Source organism: Scyliorhinus canicula, chromosome 25 (assembly GCF_902713615.1).
Source record: "Scyliorhinus canicula chromosome 25, sScyCan1.1, whole genome shotgun sequence".
NCBI classification, from domain to species: domain Eukaryota; kingdom Metazoa; phylum Chordata; class Chondrichthyes; order Carcharhiniformes; family Scyliorhinidae; genus Scyliorhinus; species Scyliorhinus canicula.
The window spans coordinates 5,420,190-5,441,458 of NC_052170.1; the positions used below are offsets into that span (position 1 = coordinate 5,420,190).

At 50.9% G+C, this 21,269-nt stretch overlaps 3 protein-coding genes across 6 annotated transcripts in view; 2 read left to right on the top strand and 1 right to left on the bottom strand.

The window, feature by feature from the left end:
• The first annotated feature begins 221 nt into the window (after positions 1 to 221).
• Positions 222 to 4,794, top strand: LOC119957192. Of its 2 annotated transcripts, none has more exons than XM_038785000.1 (2): positions 222 to 605; positions 1,935 to 4,794. In XM_038785000.1, the coding sequence occupies exon 2, from the start codon at positions 2,214 to 2,216 to the stop codon at positions 3,405 to 3,407; it is 1,194 nt and encodes a 397-aa protein (XP_038640928.1). In that variant the 5' UTR covers positions 222 to 605; positions 1,935 to 2,213; the 3' UTR covers positions 3,408 to 4,794. The 2 variants fall into 2 exon arrangements, with proteins under 2 accessions (XP_038640928.1, XP_038640927.1); XM_038784999.1 differs by having other exon boundaries at positions 1,938 to 4,794.
• Positions 4,795 to 6,980: 2,186 nt separating this feature from the next.
• Positions 6,981 to 20,852, bottom strand: ubl5 (ubiquitin like 5). Of its 3 annotated transcripts, none has more exons than XM_038784627.1 (5): positions 20,715 to 20,852; positions 19,639 to 19,706; positions 13,434 to 13,517; positions 12,693 to 12,730; positions 6,981 to 7,740 (listed from the first exon to the last, which is right to left on the bottom strand). In XM_038784627.1, exons 2-5 carry the CDS (start codon positions 19,692 to 19,694, stop codon positions 7,697 to 7,699), a joined length of 222 nt encoding a protein of 73 aa, XP_038640555.1. In that variant the 5' UTR covers positions 19,695 to 19,706; positions 20,715 to 20,852; the 3' UTR covers positions 6,981 to 7,696. The 3 variants fall into 3 exon arrangements, with proteins under 3 accessions (XP_038640555.1, XP_038640556.1, XP_038640554.1); XM_038784628.1 differs by having other exon boundaries at positions 20,723 to 20,792; XM_038784626.1 differs by having other exon boundaries at positions 20,632 to 20,760.
• Positions 20,853 to 21,022: 170 nt separating this feature from the next.
• Positions 21,023 to 21,269, top strand: part of pin1 (peptidylprolyl cis/trans isomerase, NIMA-interacting 1) — a 29,089-nt gene continuing 28,842 nt past the window's right edge. Inside the window, exon 1 of the mRNA XM_038784624.1 lies at positions 21,023 to 21,163. Within this exon, the coding sequence (XP_038640552.1) occupies positions 21,106 to 21,163 (58 nt within the window). The 5' untranslated portion in view covers positions 21,023 to 21,105. The remainder of the gene's footprint in view (positions 21,164 to 21,269) is intronic.

Genomic DNA, 21,269 nt, shown 5'->3' on the forward strand with positions numbered 1-21,269 from the left:
GGGTTGAGGTAGGGGGATGGCATGAGGTGGGGGGAGTGGGTCTGGGTAGGGTGCTCTTTCAGAGGGTAGGTGTAGACTCAATGGGCCGAGTGGCCTCCTTCTGCACTGTAGGGACTCGGCCATTCTATGAAGACCGGCTCTCTAACTGATGCACTGCCAGGTTCGTCTACACTTATTTATCCTAAGCTAGCTGAGCGATAACTCCAGGCTCCTGGTTATGAAAGAATCTTTTCATTTCGACTTATTGACATGCCGTGAAAGCTTGCAGTTGTCTTAGAGGCAGCCCTCTGCCAGGCAACATTGCCAGTCTCACAGCAGCCTCCCTAGAACTGCTCTTGTTATTTGGAACCATTGCTGCTTCCTGTGCTGCACTGAAAACAGTCAACAGACAGTCCTCATCCCACCTTCACTGGGACCTCAGCTCCGCTATAATCACTGAAATACTGACGCTCTTTCTCCAGACGGTCCCCGGCATACAGTGCCTTCATATAAATCGGTGCCATTCTACATTTCCCAGGACTTGGGAGTCAGACGCTAAGAGGGAGAGGAACACAGCCCCAACTGGAGAGGATCTCCTTGAGACTTTACGAAAAGTCTTGTAACAGGTAATTAGTGTCTTTTTTTAATGGCCTATGTGTGCATTTTGAGATTAAATCACCGTGCTAACCAAAAGGAAACAAGCATATTTTTCAAGCAATGTGCAGGTGAATACTTCATCTCCTGTCCTGGGCAAACTGTTAAATCCACAAGTTTGGACCTGGTATGTCTCAATACTGCTGTGATTGCGTTAGCATCTACCAGATACTAAATATTCTCTTTTCATTCGAGGGCAATTTCCCTCCAGGTTATACATTATTTTCACACCTGGTTAAGAAGCAAATGAATCATTTAATTTTTGCAAATGCCTTTCTGAGCTTGAACTTAATTTACAGGACGTCCCTTTAAGGTTCACTTCAGAATCAGGGTCTCCAGTTGCAGCGATGTCCTGCACTCTGAATACAGAGCTCACAAATCATCCTGAGCTTTGTCAAGTTCATTTCTCTAGATTATCAAGCATTTCATTTGGTTGCTACTGTTTCTGAGATCCTGTTATTAAAATTCAGTATGTGGTGAGCGACCAGCCCATCCTGAAATTAACGATTTTGTGTTGAGAATTACGTTTGTATTTTAACTGGAGGGGGGGTGGGGGTGGGGGTGGGAATGGCTTCAGGCAGACCTCACAGCGATAATGTAAATGAAGCCTTAACCCAGAGCCAGGGTAAAAGATTCAGCTCAGGATTCAGAGGGGGTCTTAACCCTAAACTTACACCAACAAATTCTTAACAACGTTGTGAAGCAGAGGATGGCTAAATGCCCATGACAGATCATTGTAGGGGTAGATAGTTCCTCCCTGAAGCTCAGAAAATGTCACTATTGTTGTGTTCTGTGATCCCACCCGTGTAATGAGGTACATCTAGTTGTTTAACGAGGAAGATGATTTATTAGCAAACACGTGGAAATATAACTGACACATTACTAGACACACAATGACTACTAAATGAATTCAGTGAATTTTCCTGGGGCTACTCTAAGTGCGACTATCTTCCTGTACGACTTACTACCAACTGGCGGGTGTCTCCAATGCCGCGATGGATGTCTGGCGCCACCTGCTGGTCAGTGGTCATACCAATAGCTATGCGCACTGATATTATACAACTATATACATTCATGTGGACATGCATATCACCGCAATTATTGTCCCAATGTCCAACTGGGAAAGGCAGGGGAGAAGATTGGGAATCTGATCCAAAAAGTGTATTTTATTAAACAGAAACTCTGTGGACTCATGGATATCCCTAGCTTCAAGGCCATGATGTAATATTTGCATTTCTGATTGAGTAACTTTATTTGGTCTTTGAATGCAATCATCCTAATCCTTCTTGTTTGTGTTTAAGCAGAAATTTCTCCAAAAGATACCAACAACAACTTGCATTTTAATAGCACCGCTAATGAACCAGAACCTTCCCAAGATCTTCATAGATTGGTATCAAAGCATCTGCCAACACCGAGCCAAATAAGGAGGCAGAAGCTTCGACAAAGACACTTTCTACTTAAAGGTCTGGCAGGTTGCAAGGCCTGAAAAGAAAAAAGAGGCTAAATTCGTGGCGATTTAGAAACCTGATCACAACTTATACGCTGGGGCTTCTTGGGAATTCAACAAATCCAGGAGAGACATGGCAGAGGTGGAAGGTGGCGAGGATATGACCACACAGAAAGCTGAAGAACATCCTGCTGAAATATCCACTGCAGAGTGCGAAAATCCGAATGCCCCAAGCAAAGAGCGAGCTGCAGAGCCCACAGCCAATGAGGACATAATTGAGAAGGAGGCAACTGAAGAAGCCACGGTTATGGAGGTGCAACGGGAAGGAGCGGGCAGTGGTGAGATTAATGTTGAAGAACAAGCGGCTGGAGGAAATGAAGGTGGTGCAGGTGAAGGAGAAGTTGGTCCAGAAAAACACAACGGAAATATGGGATCTGGACTGGCTCTCTCAGCGGAGGCTGCAAAGGAAGAAAACCTGCGTGAGGCTATAGACAGCACTGATGTTGGACTTAAGGCAGGAGTCGGAAACCCGTGTATGGAAGAGCTGCCCAATGGAAATTCAAGTAAATCTGTAGAAGATGGTCAAAATCAGTTGCGGGAATCTGAAGGCCAGGGCTGCAGAGAGGCGACTGAAGTATTAATTGCAATGAAGGATACTGGCCTTTCCTCTGACTTGGAAGGAACAATGGGAGAGAACGCTCAACATTCTGAGCATTCCCAGGCTCCGTGCACAGCTGGTGAAGGAAGGTCTGGAGCTCCAGGAACCCCAGGAGAGAGACAAACCGGCCAGGGAGGGATGGCAGATATTTTGCTGGATGTTGTAGCCAAGCCTGACTTCAAGGAACACTCCGAAGGCACAAAGGTCAGTGTGAACAGTGGTGAGACCATTGCAGGTCAGAGGGAGTCATCCACAGCTACTGATAATGGCTCAGTAGCGGCTGGCCACGGCAGTGGTAAGTCAAGTGAAGTTGACACATTGCTTGAGGAAACGCAAGAAGATGTGGCCTCAGCACCCGCGTGCCACGATCAAGAGCCACCCTTACAAACAACCAACGATGCTGAGGAAGACTTAGAAATCCAGGCGCACCTAAAGCCATCAGCAGAGAGAACAAGTGAAGCTCAAGCCAGCACCGGAGATGATCCTGCAGAGAATACTGAAGAGCAAGCAACCACAAATGATGCTGCACCATCACGAGATACACGGGGAGCCAGCGACACCAGTCTGGAGCAACAGTGTGAGACAGGAGTATCAGAATCGGAGGAACAAGGCCAACAAGAGCAGGCGGCGCCAGGGGATGATCAGATAATAGTACCAGAGGGGGAATAGGCAAATGGACTTCCTCTTGAAACTCTGAAATATTTACTTATGCAATACAGTTTTTTGGGGAAACACTGCATGCCAGAACGAAACTTAAAAGGAAAGCATCGTCTAAAGTTTCCAGTAACACCACACATTAACTTTAATAAACTTTTCCAGTGCAGTGCATCTTTGTTGCTGGGAATGTCTTGTGCATTTTCTGTTTTTGTTTCAGAGTCCAGCATCTGCAGCAATTTGCTTATATCTTTCAGGTAGCTCCAGCCCCTGCATGAGAATGAGGGAAAAATGTGCCCGGTTTCCATAGTAACCAACACAATCTCCCGGATCTTACATACGGAATAGTGGTAAGGGTATAAGTGCTCCCTTTCTTTCTCAACTAAATCAGCTAGCGGTTTCTGTGGTCTGCATGTGTGCAGTTACACATGGAAATCTGGAATTTGCCATCTGGTTTATCCTGCTGTGCGACTCAACATTGATATACACAAAACACACTGACTTGCAATACTTAATCACTAGATAGTCTCTAAACAGACCATTAAAAGTTAGGGTTGCTACATTCAGGGTAATTGAATTTTTAACAGCCAGCTATGTTTTAATCAGAATCAAACAACCTCTCTGGCCCTGGAAGTGCAACTTTACAAGTGTGGAGTCTCAATCCTTCAGATTTTAATCATTGTTGGAGATTTAAAAAAAAACAGAATTAATTTTTAAAACATTTTCTTTCCATCTCTACCTCTCTCGCTCAATACCATCTTTCTTTCTCTCGTTTTTTTTTCACTTTCTACACGTGATTTTACGTTGAATTAAAATACTCACATTTCTATTTCCTGTTTTGTGAGGATTCTTAAGTCTAAAATCCCACCGGGAAACGACATTAAATAAACAAATCTGGATTGAAAAGTTAGCCTCAGCAATGGTGACCATGAGACTTCTGGACTGTCACAAGGACCCATCTGGTACACGCATGACATTTAGGGCAGGAAATCTGCTGCCCTGACCCAGTCTGGGCTATACGCAAGTCCAGGCCCACAGCAATGTGGTTCACTTAAGAGAGCCTCTGAAACGGCCCAGCAAGACAGTGTGGCTCACCACTACCGATTAGAGATGGACATTATAGGCTGTGGCCCTTGCCAGCGACATCCACAATCTGCGAATGATGCTTTTTAAAAAAAAGTCTTGGCGTGTTGTGTTGAACAATACCAGATGTGAGGTCGTTGAGGAGATGTTCCAATGACCCGTAGCCAGGTCAGATGGAAGATGAAGAAAGAAAGCACCTGAAGGATTGATCCCACCCAATTGCTATGTATGTATTTGCTGCTGCATCCTTTATGAGCTCATTACGTTGGCCATGAGTACATGTATCATTTAACGTTTAATAAAACTTTAAAGCATTTGACTCCATCTTAATTTCATGCCTGTCCTGTGGGCACGGGGCTGTCCATATTATGGCAAAATTCACATTCCTAATACCGGGAAGGAGGCAAATAAACTGCAATTTAAAGAAAGGCTTCTGCAAATAAATCTGAACAATGTTCAACATATGAATTAGGAGCAGGATTAGGCCACTCGGCCCCTCGAGCCTGCTTACCATTGTAGAAGATCATGGCAGATCCGATTGTAACCTCAACCCCACAATCCTGCCGACCCCCCAATAACCTTTCACCCCTTCCCAATCCAGACTCTGCTTTTTGTTTAAAGGTCGATACGATCTTTAACCTTTTCAGTTAACCACAGATGGTGGGTTCTCGTTGGAATGTACATTGGAATCAGTGAAGAAATACACGAGTTATGATACAGACCGCATAAACCAGGGGTGGGCAAACTACGGCCCGCGGGCCGCATGCGGCCCGCCAAAGGTATTTCTGCGGCCCACCAAGTCATTAAAAAAAAAAAAAAATATTTTTTTTAAGGTTAATGCTGTTGGGTTACTTACTGGTATAGGGTGGATACGTTGACTTGAGTAGGGTGATCATTGCTTGGCACAACGTCGAGGGCCGAAGGGCCTGTTCTGTGCTGTTCTATGTTCTATATGAGGCGCCCAGAATCATAACCGGGTGAAGTAATTATTTTACTTAATATACTATGCGGCCCTTTGTGAATTGTGAATTTCTGAATGTGGCCCTTGCACGGAAAAGTTTGCCCACCCCTGGCATAAACTGAAGGAGTAGTGGAGGCAGATTTAAATAGGGAAAGAGGAGAAGGATAGGGCTAACTGACCATCGCAGGTACGACGGGCCAAATGGCCTGCTGTGCGAACTAAAGATGTCAATCAGCAAATATTTTAGACAGTTTCGATACATTTTTACAGTCGGAGATAAATCAATTTAAGGTTAGCAGATTGGTTCATGTCTCTTGGTGAGTCAGCTTGGTGTTCATACCATGAACGGGCCTCAGTAAGGACAGAGGGACGGGCCACACCGTTGCCGATTTCCCTCTGTGGTTCCAAGTGGTATCAGGTATCAGGCCTCCCCAGTCCATCTGGGGCAACGGCTACAAAATACAGCTGCTTCACACTAGGTCAGAGGGACTGTGGCTACTTATGTTTAGGTGAACGGGGAGGGAAGAGGTCAGCATCTACCCTCAGCTGTTTTGGGATCCCAGGGAAAATACATCAGTGCAAACATCTCTCCAGCAGCCTTTGTTGATAGGCTAGCTGCAGTGCAGGAAGGAAGAGTTTGTTTTATTCGATTTTGGATGCGTCACTAGCAGGCCAGCATTCATTGCCCATCCCCAATTGTTCTCCAGAAGGTGGGGGTGAGCTGCCTTCTTGATCGGCGGCAGTCCGCGTGCTGTAGGTACACCCACAGTGCTGTTAGGGAGAGTTCCAGGATGTTTGACCCAGCGACAGTGAAGGGACGGCTGGTCAGCCGGGATATCACCAAGTCAGGATGGTCTGCGGCTTGGAGGGGAACAGAATGACCCCCTGTCTTTTTAGGTGGTAGAGGCCTCAAAGGTGCTGTTGAAGCACACAACAGCCACTGTGCGCCGGAATCTCTCGAAGATTGAGTAGAACAGTACAGCACAGAACAGGCCCTTCGGCCCTCGATGTTGTGCCGAGCAATGATCACCCTACTCAAACCCACGTATCCACCCTATACCCGTAATCCAAACCCCCCCCCCCCCCTCCCTTAACCTTACTTTTTAGGACACTACGGGCAATTTAGCATGGCCAATCCACCTAACCCGCACATCTTTGGACTGTGGGAGGAAACTGGAGCACCCGGAGGAAACCCACGCACACACGGGGAGGACGTGCAGACTCCGCACAGACAGTGACCCAGCCGGGGATCGAACCTGGGACCCTGGAGCTGTGAAGCATTTATGCTAACCACCATGCTACCGTGCTGCCCAGGTAGAAGCAGATAAAAAAAAAAACTGATTCTGACAAGGTCAGTGGGATGACTCCATCCATTTAAACACAGACAAGTATGTTAGCTTGAAATAAAAGGTGTATTACTCAGATCTTAGCATCAACTGTCCCAGAAGCTCACAAGGACAGCGACTAAGCATCATACATCGCTCTGATATCAATAACGGGTTGCACAGGGAGAAGAGTGCATCATAAGAAGCAGAGACACAGTGAAGCAAATCTCCAGATTTTAATTCTATTTATTTAAACATACATATCAACATGGTTCCCTTCAACACTGCCTGGTTCACAAGGGGTAGAATCTTCTTGGAAGTCGCATTCTCTCCTGCCACCATCCTGCTAATTGAGTTTCTTGCATACGTACGCGGGGAAAGTGAATAGAATGCTCGTTTCCAACCTCTAAGGTTAACCCAAAAGACCGAATCACGATACACTGTCACTATCTATTCCCTCCTTAACCCAGTGAGCATTTTGATCACTTGCAAGTCTTGCGTCTCGGTACACAGAATGCTGGCTACCAGCACCCTCAGTGCACAAGTTGAAGAGGCCGCAGAGTGGAAAGTGTCGCGTACTGATAAACCTCAGCTCTGGGAGGCACTATCGCTGCTCGGCTAGGCAGTGCATGTGGCAAGGAAGGAAGATGTCGCAACACACACACACACAGCAACATTATCCTTCTATAATTTGGGGGATTTAAAAAACAAAACCTCAGACTGGACATGCATAAGAAACCTAATGTTAAAGCGGTTATGAAATATAAAGGAAAAAAACGGGGAACAAAGTTCAGTAAAATATACAATAACAAATCATCAGTGTTCTTCAGAAAAGCAAACACAAAGCTTCATTGTGAAGTCACAAGTCTTCTCTCTCTGGGTGAATGGCGTCGATGGGTGGTGATAAGCTGGTTCGCCTTAGGGTGCAATCTCTTTTACTGGTAATACAGCTCCAGGTTCATCCCATCATGGATCTCATCTGCAAGCAGCCTGGTTAAGGCACATCAATGCTGAGGAATGCACAAGCTGCCTTACGGCACCGAATTCAATCCTACTTCACCCAGCAACGTGAAGGATGACCTGGATTGCCCTTCCTCACGGGATGCCACCTCAAATAATCGAAGCAAAAAAAAAAATTTCCCTTCCCACACCACATCTGAACTTGAATTATTTTGAAGAGGTCACCGGGTTAGTGAGCGGGTGAGGTAGGCGGAATTGGAGCAATAATCTAAAGGAAGAGTTTGGATCTTCAGGAAGCTTTGAGGAGACTTAAGAGAACCTTCTCTCGAAGATTGAGTAGGTGATAGTTTTTTCCCTTAGTCGGCAAAAGATGGTCATTGGGTTTGAATCTGCTTAGCAAGTGGTTGCTATTCCACAGGGATTGATTGATGTTTGGAACTTTCCCATTTACCAACGGTATTAATAACCTGTTTTTTTTTTAAAAACAAACAATTTTGTGGTATTTTAGGCATATAGAAAAAATGACATTGTACAGTACAAACAAAATAAGTCAAGACACAAATTCCACATTAAACATAATGCAAACCACGGCTCTGTTCACGCATGGCCCTGCCTCAATATCCCCCTACTCTACTCTACCCTAGCCACCCCCGGCTCTCCCCCCGCTGACGCTTACTCCTCTGCGAAGAAATCAATAAATGGCTGCCACCTTCGGGTGAACCCTAGTAGCGAACCTCTCAAGGCAAACTTGACTTTCTTGAGGCCAAGAAAGCACGCCATGTCCGATAGCCATACCTCAGCCCTCGGGGGCTTTGAGTCCCTCCATGCTAGCAGTATTCGTCGCCGGGCTACCAGGGAAGCAAAGGCCAGAACATCGGCCTGTCTCTCTTCCTGGACTCCGGGTCCTCCGAAACCCCAAAGATTGCCACCTCCAGGCTCATTACCACCCCAGTTTTCAACACCCGGGACATGACATCTGCGAATCCACCCCCCCCCCCCCCCCGAGTTTAGGGCAAGACCAGAACATGTGTACATGGTCAGCCGACCCTCCGGCGCATCTAGCGCACTTGTTCTCCAGCCCGAAGAATTTACTCATCCGGGCCACCGTCATGTGGGCCCGGTGCACGACCTTAAACTGGATCAGGCTGAGCCTGGCGCATGTTGCGGTCGTGTTTACTCTGCTCAGGGCTTCTGCCCAAATGCCGTCCTCCAGCTTCCCCCCCCCCCCCCTTAAGCTTCAGATCCTCGGTCTGCGTATCATCAGCTTTCATTAGCTCCCTTGTAGACGTCGGAAACTCTACCCTCTCCCACCTCTCTCCGAGAAACTACCCTGTCCTGCCTCCCCTTCGGCGGGAGACGCGGGAAGGACGGCACCAGTCTGCGTACAAAATCCCTCACCTGCAAGTATCTAAAGTCGTTCCCTCTCGCCAGCCCAAACTTCTCCTCCAGCGCCCTCATGCTCGGAAAGCTTCCTTCCAGGAACAGATTCCCCCATCCTCACAATCCCCGCCCTCCTCCACAGTCGATCCCCCCCCCCCCCCCCCCCGGTCCATGCTCCCCGGGGCAAATTGGTGGTTGCCGCAGATTGGGGTCCACACCGATGCTCTTGCCTCCCCTACATGCCTCCTCCACTGGCCCAGATCCGAAGAGCCGCCACCCACTATCGGGCTGGTGGAGTACCGTGCCGGCGGAAGCGGCAGAGGCGCCGTGACCAGGGCTGCTGAGCTAGTGCCCCTACACGAAGCAGCCTCCATCCGCTCCCAAACCGACCCCGCACCCACCATCCATTTCCTTATCATAGCTATGTTGGCCGCCCAGTAATAGTTGCTGAAATTCGGCAACGCCAGCCCCCATTCTCCTCTATTCCTTTCAAGCATCACCCTCTTCACCCGCGGGTACTTCCCTGTCCATACAAATCCCAGAATAATTTTATTCAGCCTCTTAAAGAAGAACCGCGGGACAAAGAAGGGGAGACACTGAAAAACAAACAAGAACTGCGAGAGAATCGTCATCTTAACAGTCTGCACCTTCCCCGCCAATGACAGTGGGAGTGCATCCCACCTCCGGACCTCCTCCCTCACTCGTTCCACCAGTCGGGACAGGTTGGGCTTGTGCAACCTGCCCCGTGCCACCCAAATCCCCAAATATCGGAAACTCTCCCCCACTAGCCCGAACGGCAACCCCTTCAGCCTACTCTCCTACCCCCTCGCCTGAATTACAAACAACTCGCTCTTAGCCATGTTCAGTTTGTATCCGGAGAACCGGCCAAATTCCCTCAGGGTTGCCATAATACCATCCATCCCCACCACTGGGTCCGATACATATAACAGCAGATCATCCGCGTATAACGAGACTCTATGTTCCACTCCCCCCCCCCCCCCCCCCCCCAGACCAACCCTTTCCAGCCCCTGGAAGCTCTCAGTGCAATTGCCAGTGGCTCAATGGCCAGTGCAAACAGCAGTGGGGAGAGAGGGCAGCCCTGTCTTGTCCCACGGTGCAGTCTAAAGTAGTCCGATGTTGTCCTGTTCGTCCTTGCATCTGCCTCTGGAGCCTGATATAATAGCCTGACCCAGTCGATGAACCCCCCCCCCCCCCCCCCGCCTCCCGAACCGTCCTAGTACCTCCCTTTTCAGCATCCATAGCTACCACTATCGCTACCTCCCTACTCTCCGGGGGCATCATAATCACGTTGAGCAGCCTTCTTATGTTGGCCACCAGCTGCCTCCCCTTTACAAACCCAGTTTGGTCCTCCACAATTACATCCGGTACACAGTCCTCAATTCTGGTCGCCAAAGTCTTGGCCAGCAACTTGGCAACTACATTAATCAATGACCCACAGGCCTCCGGGTCCTTATCCCGTTTCAGAATGAGCGAGATGGTGGCCTGCAACATCGTCGGGGGTAAACTCCCTCTGTCTCTTGCCTCGTTAAAGACCTTAATAACCTGTTTTAAGAGTCGAGCAGATGTGCCGCAAGTTTCCAGATTATATAAATTATCTGCGGGTGTTCGGACTGTAGAGGATTCCCAATTCCTGTAACTGTCTCGACATGTTGGGAGATATGAGCTGGGGACCTCTGTTGTGAGTCCGCCCAGATGCCAACGCGTTCTCTCGCGGTGGGATTCCCTACCCCAGCCGCTTGTCAATGGGGTTTCCCACTGAAACCACTCCATGCCGCCCGGAAACCCGCGGGCGGGGGTGCACTGCCAGCGGGAGCAGTGAATCCCTGCGCCAGCGAACGGCCTGGGAATTCCACCCAGTCTAATGATTGGCAAATCACATTTAACTGAGAAAAGTGGCAAGTCTGATGCTAAACATATATGCACAGTTTGCAGTGAACAGACGGAGGTCATTGGTGAAGGAAAAGGTTCTGGGTGCTGAGAGCATCCCTCGCTAAAAGGTCATGATCAAGACGTGAGGCTGAAGCTAAAACGAGCAACATCTAGGCTCTAGTCACATGATTCATTCATTCAGCGAATGCAAACTCCCTAAGCCAAGCAGTTTCTCCGATCCTGCTGTGTGGAGTGCGAGGAGGCCTCCGCTGATTATTCACATGATAAGTTACAAAGATACAATTCTGTCCTTGTACAAGACCTTGGTTAGACCTTCTTTAGAATACTGGCTCCACTGTTGATTCTGCGATAAGTGGGGCAGTAGCCAGGCTGTGGACAAGCTGCAGGGAACAGCCACAGCAGTGTTTCCCAGATTAAAATGTCCTCATTAGCCAAACGGGCCAAGTCTGGATACTTTAGAAATGTTAGAGGCTCTGGCACGAAAGGGACAATGCTGGAAAATCTCAGCAAGTCTGGCAGCATCTGTAGGGAGAGAAAAGAGCTAATGGTTCGAGTCCGATGACTCTTTGTCAAAGCTTTGACAGTCATCGGGCTCGAAACATTAGCTCTTTTCTCTCCCAACAGATGCTGCCAGACTTGCTGAGATTTTCCAGCATTTTCCCTTTCGTTTCAGATTCCAGCATCCGCAGCAATTTGCTTTTATTTCGAGACTCTGGCGACTGGATCAAGGTTCAGAAAGGAACTGGATGGTATTTACATGAACCTGACAGGTCAGGGGAGGACCTGGAACCTGACAGGTCAGGGGAGGACCTGGAACCTGACAGGTCAGGGGAGGACCTGGAACCTGACAGGTCAGGGGAGGACCTGGAACCTGACAGGTCAGGGGAGGACCTGGAACCTGACAGGTCAGGGGAGGACCTGGAACCTGACAGGTCAGGGGAGGACCTGGAACCTGACAGGTCAGGGGAGGACCTGGAACCTGACAGGTCAGGGGAGGACCTGGAACCTGACAGGTCAGGGGAGGACCTGGAACCTGACAGGTCAGGGGAGGACCTGGAACCTGACAGGTCAGGGGAGGACCTGGAACCTGACAGGTCAGGGGAGGACCTGGAACCTGACAGGTCAGGGGAGGACCTGGAACCTGACAGGTCAGGGGAGGACCTGGAACCTGACAGGTCAGGGGAGGACCTGGAACCTGACAGGTCAGGGGAGGACCTGGAACCTGACAGGTCAGGGGAGGACCTGGAACCTGACAGGTCAGGGGGGGATCTGGGGGTCCCGCAGGCTCATTTGAACACAGGATGGGGTTTTTCACTCCTGTTGGCGGGGGGCAGCTTCGGCAACAGGAGCGGAAAGTATCGCGAGATGTCCAAAGCCACGTTTCACAGCAACGTGAAAGCTGGACACCATTTTCCACCTCCCACCATCAGTGACGGGTCGCGTTTCCCGACGTTCATTACAATAAACGATCAGGCCCATGGGCTGGACTCATCCCTCCACGTCAAAAAATCCATCCATGGCAGTGTGCGGCCAGAATGGGTGCCCACAGGGATGTATCTGGGTGACCTGGTTTGCTGGCTGTTATCAGGAGGGTGTGAACATTTCCTTATCCCTTTTGCTTCATCCATACAGGAAAGGCAGGAAGCCAATTGGCAATAGGTTTACAACATCAAAAGATACAATCTTGCAACTGAACATGATTCTTGAAGATGGTGTACCTGGAATCAGAAGAAGTTAAATTAGAAGAAAGAGAGTTGAAAATAGATCCTTTCAGCCACTTGGACCTTTGCAGGATGGTGTTCCCAATTTCTTCACAAGGGCTACATGGTGCTGAAAAGAATTACAATCCACCAAAGCTGGAATGGCATTATTTTCACAGGAAGATAAACTCAATAAAGATCAGCCCAATTTAACCATTTTGCAAAAAAAAAAGGTAATTAGAATTCAGTATAAGCAGATAAGTACTGGGGCGGCAACGGTAGCAGTGGTCAGCACAGTGGCTTCACAGCTCCAGGAACCCGGGTTCGATTCCCGACTTGGGTCACTGTCTGAGTTTCCTCCGGGTGTTCTGGTTTCCTTCCACGGTTGAAAGATGTGCAGGTTAGGTGGATTGGTCATGCAAAATTACACACACTTACACACACACAAATTCCTTGACTCTTAGACACGAGTATGCACAAACCTCATTGATCTCCCAATCATCTAGGTAAGCTGCATCTATTAAAAAGCTATTCATATCTGATTCATCCAACCTTTTGAATACTGCTGTCACTAGGCAGATTTCTGCCCGTTGCTGGGCAGTTCGCATCTTATTAGGTCTTGCTAAATTCATGTTACTGCTGTTACTGGGTAAATCCATGACGGGCGTAATTCCAGAAATGAGTGTCAATAATGGCTATGTAAGAGAACACAAGGACAAACCATTTCTTCAGGACCAGCTTGTCCCATTTTGTTCCAGTCTGCGCAGCTATCAATTTCTTCAGATCTTTTATGGTATCATCAGGACTGGAGGGAGAAGTGTTAAGGGCAAAAAAAATGTCTCCAAGCTCGCGCTGCTCATATTTATTGCTTCCGAGCCGAAACACAATGGCTGGGTGCAGTGCAGGACGTTTAGCTCCTAGCAAAGCCCTGTCACCTTAACCCAAATACTTCCGAACCTTCTACAATCAGTAGAATTTTATTAAAGACTCAACTGATAAGTAAACCGATTGTCAACTCAGTCAATGAATCAAAGGCATTTGATAAGGGCCAGTTTAGTGCACACATTGACATGCCACACACGCCAGGGACCCAGGCTTGATTCCCGGGTCACTGTCTGTGCGGTGTCTGCAAGTTCTCCACGTGTTTGGGTGGGTTTTCTCCGGCTTCCTCCCGGAAGTCCAAAGATGCGCAGGTTAGGTGGATTGGCCTCACTAAATTGCCCTTAGTGTCCAAAAAGGTGAGGTGGGGTTACTGGGATAAGGTGGAGGTTTGGGGTGTTCTTTCCAAAGGTCGGCGCAGACTCTATGGGCCAAATGGCCTCCTTCTGCACTGTAAATTCTATGTCTATGTCATTCCTTAGTTGTTTACTATTAGAACTCCAGTTTTTTGTTTGACTTCCGGTGGCAGCTATGAAGGAGTAGGTCGCACATTTGGTGGCTCCTGCTTGGGTCGGACCTTTGGACCTTCTCCCCCGATTTTTTACTGGACTCGATTTGGAAAATTGGCGGCAGAGGCAATCGTTGATTGGATTCCCACATGGAGAGGCGGAGTAGAAGTGTTCGCAAACCAAGAAACAGACAAACAGAGCAGACTTGGGCTGAAGCTGTAGCGGGAGAAAGCACGGCGGACGAACGAAGTCCTGGCCTGTCGACCCAGCCGTCGATGGAGCACCTGATGCTATTTATACAGGAGGGCTTCGCCAAGCAGAAGCGGGACTGCTTGGACCCGATTAAAGAGTCAATTGCACGGCTGGAGCTCAGATTGGACGATCAGAAATTAGAGAAGGCGCTGGCTGAGCAAGAGGAACATCAAACTGCGGTGGAGTTGGAGGTGGGGATGCTGAGAGACCAGCAGAAAAGGCTCCTGGAGAAGGTGGAGGACCTCGAGAATAGGTTCTGTCGGCAGAACCTGAGAATCGCCGGTCTCCCAGAGGGATCCGAAGGAGCATTGGGGCATAGATAGCGGGATGTTAGAGAAGCTGCTGGGGGATGGGATGTTCTCCTGAACCTTGGAGCTGGACAAGGCTCAGAGTGCTCGCGAGGAAGCCGCAAGTGGGGACCCCCCCCCCCCCCCCCCCACCAACCCACCCCCCCCACCTGGAATGTAAAAGGAATAAATGAGCCAGTCAAAAGAGCATGCGTATTCGCGCACCCGAGGGGACCGAAGGCGGACGTGGTAATGCTACAGGAGACGCACCTAAGAGTAGCTGATCAGATCAGATTAAGGAAGGGATGGGTCGGACAGGTTTTTAATTCGGGGCTGGACTCAAAGACTAGAGGGTCACGATCCTGATCAATAAGCGAGTGGTGTTTGAGGCGGGTAGAATAGTCTCGGATGTGGGAGGCTGGTACATTATGGTCAGTGGGAAACTGGATGGGGTGCAGGTGGTATTAGTAAATGTGTATGCGCCAAATTGGGATGATGTGGAGTTTATAAAGAGGATGCTGGGGAAGATCCCAGACCTAGATTCACATAGGTTGGTCATGGGAGGGGACTTAAACACAGTTATTGACCCTGCTTTAGACTGGTCGAGCTCAAAGACGGGCAGGGTGCCAGCAAGGCAAAGGAGCTAAAGATATTCATGGGAGCAGATGGTGGTGGATCCATGGATATTTGGGCAGCCAAGAGTGGAGTTCTCTTCTACTAACACGTGCATAAAGTGTATTCCCAGATTGATTTCTTTATTTTGAACAGGGCTCTACTGACGAGGGTGGTGGACACGAGGTATTCGGCGATCACAATCTCAGATCATGCCCCACACTGGGTTGACCTACAGGTTAGTAAAGACAGTAACTAGCCCCCGCACTGGAGGCTGGACGTGGGGCTTTTAGCTGACAGAGGTGTGCGGGCGGCTGAGGAAATGTATTCAGAACTACCTGCAGGCCAACGACACGGGGGAAGTTTCGGCAGTGGTGGTCTGGGAGGCATTCAAGGCGGTGGTTAGAGGGGAGCTGATCTCGATACGGACCCACAGGGAGAAGGCAGACAGAGCATAGACAACCGACTGATAAAGGAGATACTACAGATCAACAGGAGGTATGCGGAGAGCCCTGAGGCAGGGCTTTTAAGGGAACGATGGGGGCTACAGGTGGAGTTTGGCTTGTTAACTACAGGGAGGGCGGTAGAGCAGCTGAGGAAGGCGAGGGGGGGGGGGGGGGGGGGATCTATGAGCATGGGGAGAAAGCCAGTAGAATGCTTGCACATAGGCTTAGAAAGAGGGAGGCAGGGAAAGTAAAGGATGGAGACGGGAGCCTGGTTGGAGACTCAGCAGGGGTGAATAAGGCGTTCAAGGAGTTTTACAGTAGGCTGTCTGGGTCGGAACCCCCAGCGGGGCCGGAGGGGATGAGGCACTTCTTAAGGGGGCTGAATTTCCTGTTGGTAGATGGGCTGGGGGCCCCGATCGGGTTGGAAGAGATAGCGGAGGGGCTGAAGGCCATGCAGTCGGGTAAGGCCCCGGGGCCGGACGGGTACCCAGCGGAGTTCTATAAAAAGTTCTCTGGATATTGGGGCCGCTGTTGACAAGGACATTCAATCAGACAAGGGAGTGTGGGGTGCGTCCCCCGACGATGTCAGTCACAATCTCATTGATCCCGAATCGGGACAGGAACCGGGGCTGTGTGGGTTCTATAGGCCAATAGCCCTACTGAATGTGGACTGTTGGCCAAAATCTTGCCCTCTAGGATTGAGGAGACGGGATTTGTTAAGGGAAGGCAGTTGACGGCCAATTTAAGAAGGTTGTTAAATGCGATCATGATGCCCCCAGAAGGTAGGGATGTAGAGGTAGTGGTCGCAATGGATGCAGAGAAGGCTTTTGATTGGGTAGAATGGGATTATCTGTGGGAGGTACTGGGACGGTTTGGATTTGGGAGGAGCTTTATTGACTGGGTCAGGTTACTGTATCAGGCTCCTGTGGCGAGCGTACGGACGAATAGGACAACATCGGACTATTTCAGACTGTACCGGGGGATGAGACAGGGATGCCCCCTCTCCCCACTGTTGTTCGCGTGGAACACAGTCTCACTTTAAGCAGATGACCTACTCTTGTATGTAGAGGGGTTGGAAGAAATGAGGAGGATTCTGGGGGAATTCGGCCGGTTTTCGGGGCATAAACTAAATATGGGGAAAACTGAGATGTTTGCGGTCCAGCAAAGGGGGCAGGAGAGGCGATGGGGGAGCTGCCGTTTACAGTGGTCGGAGGTAGCTGGGGGGGGGGGGGGGGGGGGGGGGGGGGGGGGGGGGGGGGGGGGAGAGGCGGCGATTGGGGGAGGCGGCGATTGGGGGAGGCGGCGATTAGAGTGGTCGGAGGTAGCTAAGGGGGCAGGAGAGGCAATTGGGGGGCTTCCGTTTACAGTGGTCGGAGGAAGCTTTAGGTACCTGGGCATCCAAGTGGCGTGGAAATGGGAACGGCTGAACAAGCTAAACCTGGTCCAACTAGACGACCAAATGAAGGACGATTTTCGGAGGTGGACGCGCTCCCGTTGTCACGAGCTGGGAGGGTGCAGATGGTGAAAATGACTGTCCTCCCGAGATTCCGGTTTGTGTTTCAGCATCTCCCCATCTTTATCCCGCGGTCCTTTCTTGAACAGGTCAATAAGGTAATCACTGGCTTTGTGTGGGCGGGCAAGACCCCGCGAGTAAAATGGGGATACTTGAGCGGAGCCGGGGGGAGGGCACGGTACTCTACCAGCCCCGTGGTGGTGGCCCTGAGGGTCTGGGGGCAATGGAGGAGGCACGTGGGAGCGGAGGGAGCATAGGTGTGGACTCCAATCTGTAATAATCACCGGTTTGCCCCGGGAAGGATGGATGGAGGTTTCGGAGATGACAGGGAGCAGGGATTGAGAGGATGGGGGATATGTTTTTAGAGGGGAGCTTTCCTTGCCTGAAGGAGCTGGAGGAGAAATTTGGATTGCCGAGGGGAAACTAATTTAGGTACCTGCAGGTGCGGGACTACCGATGTAGGCAGGTTTCAACCTTCCCGCTCCTACCACCAAGGGGGATACAGGGTAGTTTCCAGAGTGTGGGTGGGAGAAGGGAGGGTCTCTGACATCTACAAGGAACTCATGGGGTCAGAGTGGACGCAGGCAGAGGAGCTGAAGCGCAAGTGGGAAGAGGAGTTGGGAGGGGAGATAGAGGATGATATCTGGGTTGACGCGTTGAGTAGAGTCAATGCGCCCACAACATGTGCCAGGCTCAGCCTGATACAATTCAAGGTTGTTCACCAGGCTCACATGACAGTGGCCCCGATGAGCAGGTTCTTTGGGGCGGAAGATAGGTGCGCAAAGTGTGCGGGAGGACCAGCGATGCCATGTCCACATGTTCTGGACATGCCCAAAGCCTAGGGGATTCTGGCAGGGGTTTGCGGATGTCACGTACACGGTGTTTAAAACAAGGGTGGCACCGAGTCCAGAGGTGGCGATTTTCAGGGTGTCAGAAGATCCAGGAATCCAGGAGAAAGAGGCAGATGTTCTGGCCTTTGCTTCCCTAGTTGCCCGGAGACAGATACTATTAGCTTGGAGGGACTCAAATCCTTCGAAGTCGGAGACCTGGCTATCGGACATGGCTAACTTTCTCTGTTTGGAGAAAATCAAGTTCGCCTCGAGAGTGTCAATGTTAGGGTTCGCCCGGAGGTGGCAACCGTTCGTCGACGAGGGGGAGGGATGCTGGGGGGTTAGCTTTGTTTAGAGTAGGGGGTTAGTAAAGGTGGGACCTGTTAAGGGAGGAAGACGGCTTTTGCAATAAGTTTATAAATTCATGCACATTGTTTATTTTGTTGTTGTAAAACCATAAATACCTCAATAAAATGTTGAAATAAAAACAAAACTCAGTTTTTTTAATTATAAAGAGTACCCAATTAATTTTTTCCAATTCGGGGCAATTTAGCGCGGCCAATCCACCCACTCTGCACATCTGAGGGCGAAACCCACGCAAACACGGGGAGAATGTGCAAACTCCACACGGACAGGGACCCAGAGCCGGGATTGAACCTGGGATCTCGGTGCCGTGAGGCAGCAGTGCTAACCACTGCGCCGCCGTGCTGCCCTATTAGAACTCCAGTTTAACATTTGTACCAATACATTACCTGCTACCTCTAACATGTGTACAATAGCCCTCAGTACCCCTTCCTCAAATCAAATCTACCATGTCCAATCTGCCTCCTTAAATCGTTCTTGCAATCTGACACGTGGAAATCTAATGGAGGGATTTACATCAGTGAAACATCCCTAACCAACGTTGTAAAGTACATTCTCTTGACTGTTACCATAGTGCATTGTCACCAATTACCTCCCCCTGCACCTTTTGACATTGTGGACAACACCCTCACTCTCAATATGCTGCTCTACATATTGCAACATCTCATCCTTGTTTAAGTTCCTTCATGGCTTTATATCCTCCTTTCTTCGCAACCTCTTCAACCCTACAATAACCTCCCGCCTTGAACACTCCCACTACCCGTAATTGGAAAGTCTGTGCATCCGCCTCTGTCTGAGCTACCATTAAAAGCAGTGCCTTCAGCTGTATCGACCCAAAAGCGACGAGACTTTGAAGTTCCCAAACTCACCTTTACGATTTATGGAAAATCGAGTGGCAAGGCTTGCGAACTCACAGTTTGTAGGAACATTAGCTGGACGTGGTGGGGCCTCAAACAGCAAAAAAATCTCAACAAATCTGTATGCACAAGCTGAAATTCTGACACCTCAATTTTTTTTCTGCCTCTAGTAATTATACAGCCCATAACCAACAATTAAGAAAACCAGCAGACTACCACTCACTGAGTTCACTTAACCACCAATATCCCAATCACAAAGAAGGAATATTTTACTGCCCATCATTAGACACAGGCAAAATTAGGCCATTCGGCCCATTGAGTCTGCTCCGCCATTCAATCGTAGCTCATATGTTTCTCATCCCCATTCATAAAGGATACTTGCACTTCACTCGGACTTTCTTTCCCAAACGATCATTGCAAATTATCTCAATCATCCTGAGGAATTCCTAGAAAGATGGAAAAAAAGGAGGCATTTATAATAAAGCTTAACAGTGCAACTTTGAGGGACTCTGTGCTGGCCTCCCCACCCTCCCCCCTCTACTCCAGGCCTCCCCTCCCCTCCAGGCCTCCCCACCCACCCCCCTCCCCTCCAGGCCTCCCCACCCACCCCCCTCCCCTCCCCTCCAGGCCTCCCCACCCACCCCCCCTCCCCTCCAGGCCTCCCCACCCAACCCCCTCCCCTCCAGGCCTCCCCACCCACCCCCCTCCCCTCCAGGCCTCCCTACCCACCCCCCTCCCCCCCAGGCCTCCCTACCCTACCCACCCCCCTCCCCTCCAGGCCTCCCTACCCTACCCACCCCCCTCCCCTCCAGGCCTCCCTACCTACCCTACCCACCCCCCTCCCCTCCAGGCCTCCCTACCTACCCCCCTCCCCTGCAGGCCTCCCTCCCCACCCCCCTCCAGGCCTCCCTCCCCACCCCCCTCCAGGCCTCCCTCCCCACCCCCCTCCAGGCCTCCCTCCCCACCCCCCTCCAGGCCTCCCTACCTACCCTACCCCCCTCCAGGCCTCCCTACCTACCCACCCCCCTCCCCTCCAGGCCTCCCTACCTACCCTACCCACCCCCCTCCCCTCCAGGCCTACCTACGCACCCACCCCCTCCGCTCTCTCCTCCAGGCCTCCCTACCCCCCCTCCAGGCCTCCCTACCCCCCCTCCAGGCCTCCCTACCCCCCCCCCAAGCCTCCCTACCCCCCCTCCAGGCCTCCCTACTCCCCCTCCAGGCCTCCCTACTCCCCCTCCAGGTCTCCCTACTCCCCCTCCAGGCCTCCCTACTCCACCTCCAGGTCTCCCTACTCCCCCTCCAGGCCTCCCTACTCCCCCTCCCCTCCAAGTCTATCCCCATCACCAACTCCCGCACTGCGGCCTATCTAACCAGGCTGCACAGATCACTGTAGAAACCGCAGCCGCTCCACAGCAGGATCGATTTGACGGTTTTCCCCATTCGGGCCCGGTTACCTGCGGACCTGCCCGCGCTTCTCCCACTCAGGCTTTCTCTACCCCGGCAACGGCGACTAGGCCGCAGCCCCGCCCCGGCGGGTCTGATTGACGGCTGCCTCGACCAATGGGTGCACGGGGAGAGGTTGATGGACGTGGCTACTGACCGGTGGAACGATGCCGACTGCCGGAAGGGGTGGGACACGGACTCGCTATCCAATGGGTGGCGGCAGCAAGTTCGGTTGCGGCGGAGAGGGGCGGGCGCCGGACATGACGGTTCGCGGGTCTCCGCCACTAGGAGACGCGTCTCTCATGATGGACGTCTGGGCTGGCCAATCGGGATGGGGAATTAGGCCCCGCCCCCCCGCTCAGGCTCGGTTGTCCTGGGCTCCGCTCACTCGGACGCAGAGCCATGGCCGAGGAGGAGCCGTTGCCGTCCGGCTGGGAGAAGCGGATGAGCCGCAAGTCAGGTAATCTCCGGGGGGCGGGGTGCCCGCCCAGGAGCAGCAGATACCCGACCCCCCCCCCCGGTTCATCCTGTTCTGGAGGGAGTCACCCCCCCCATACACATCCCGC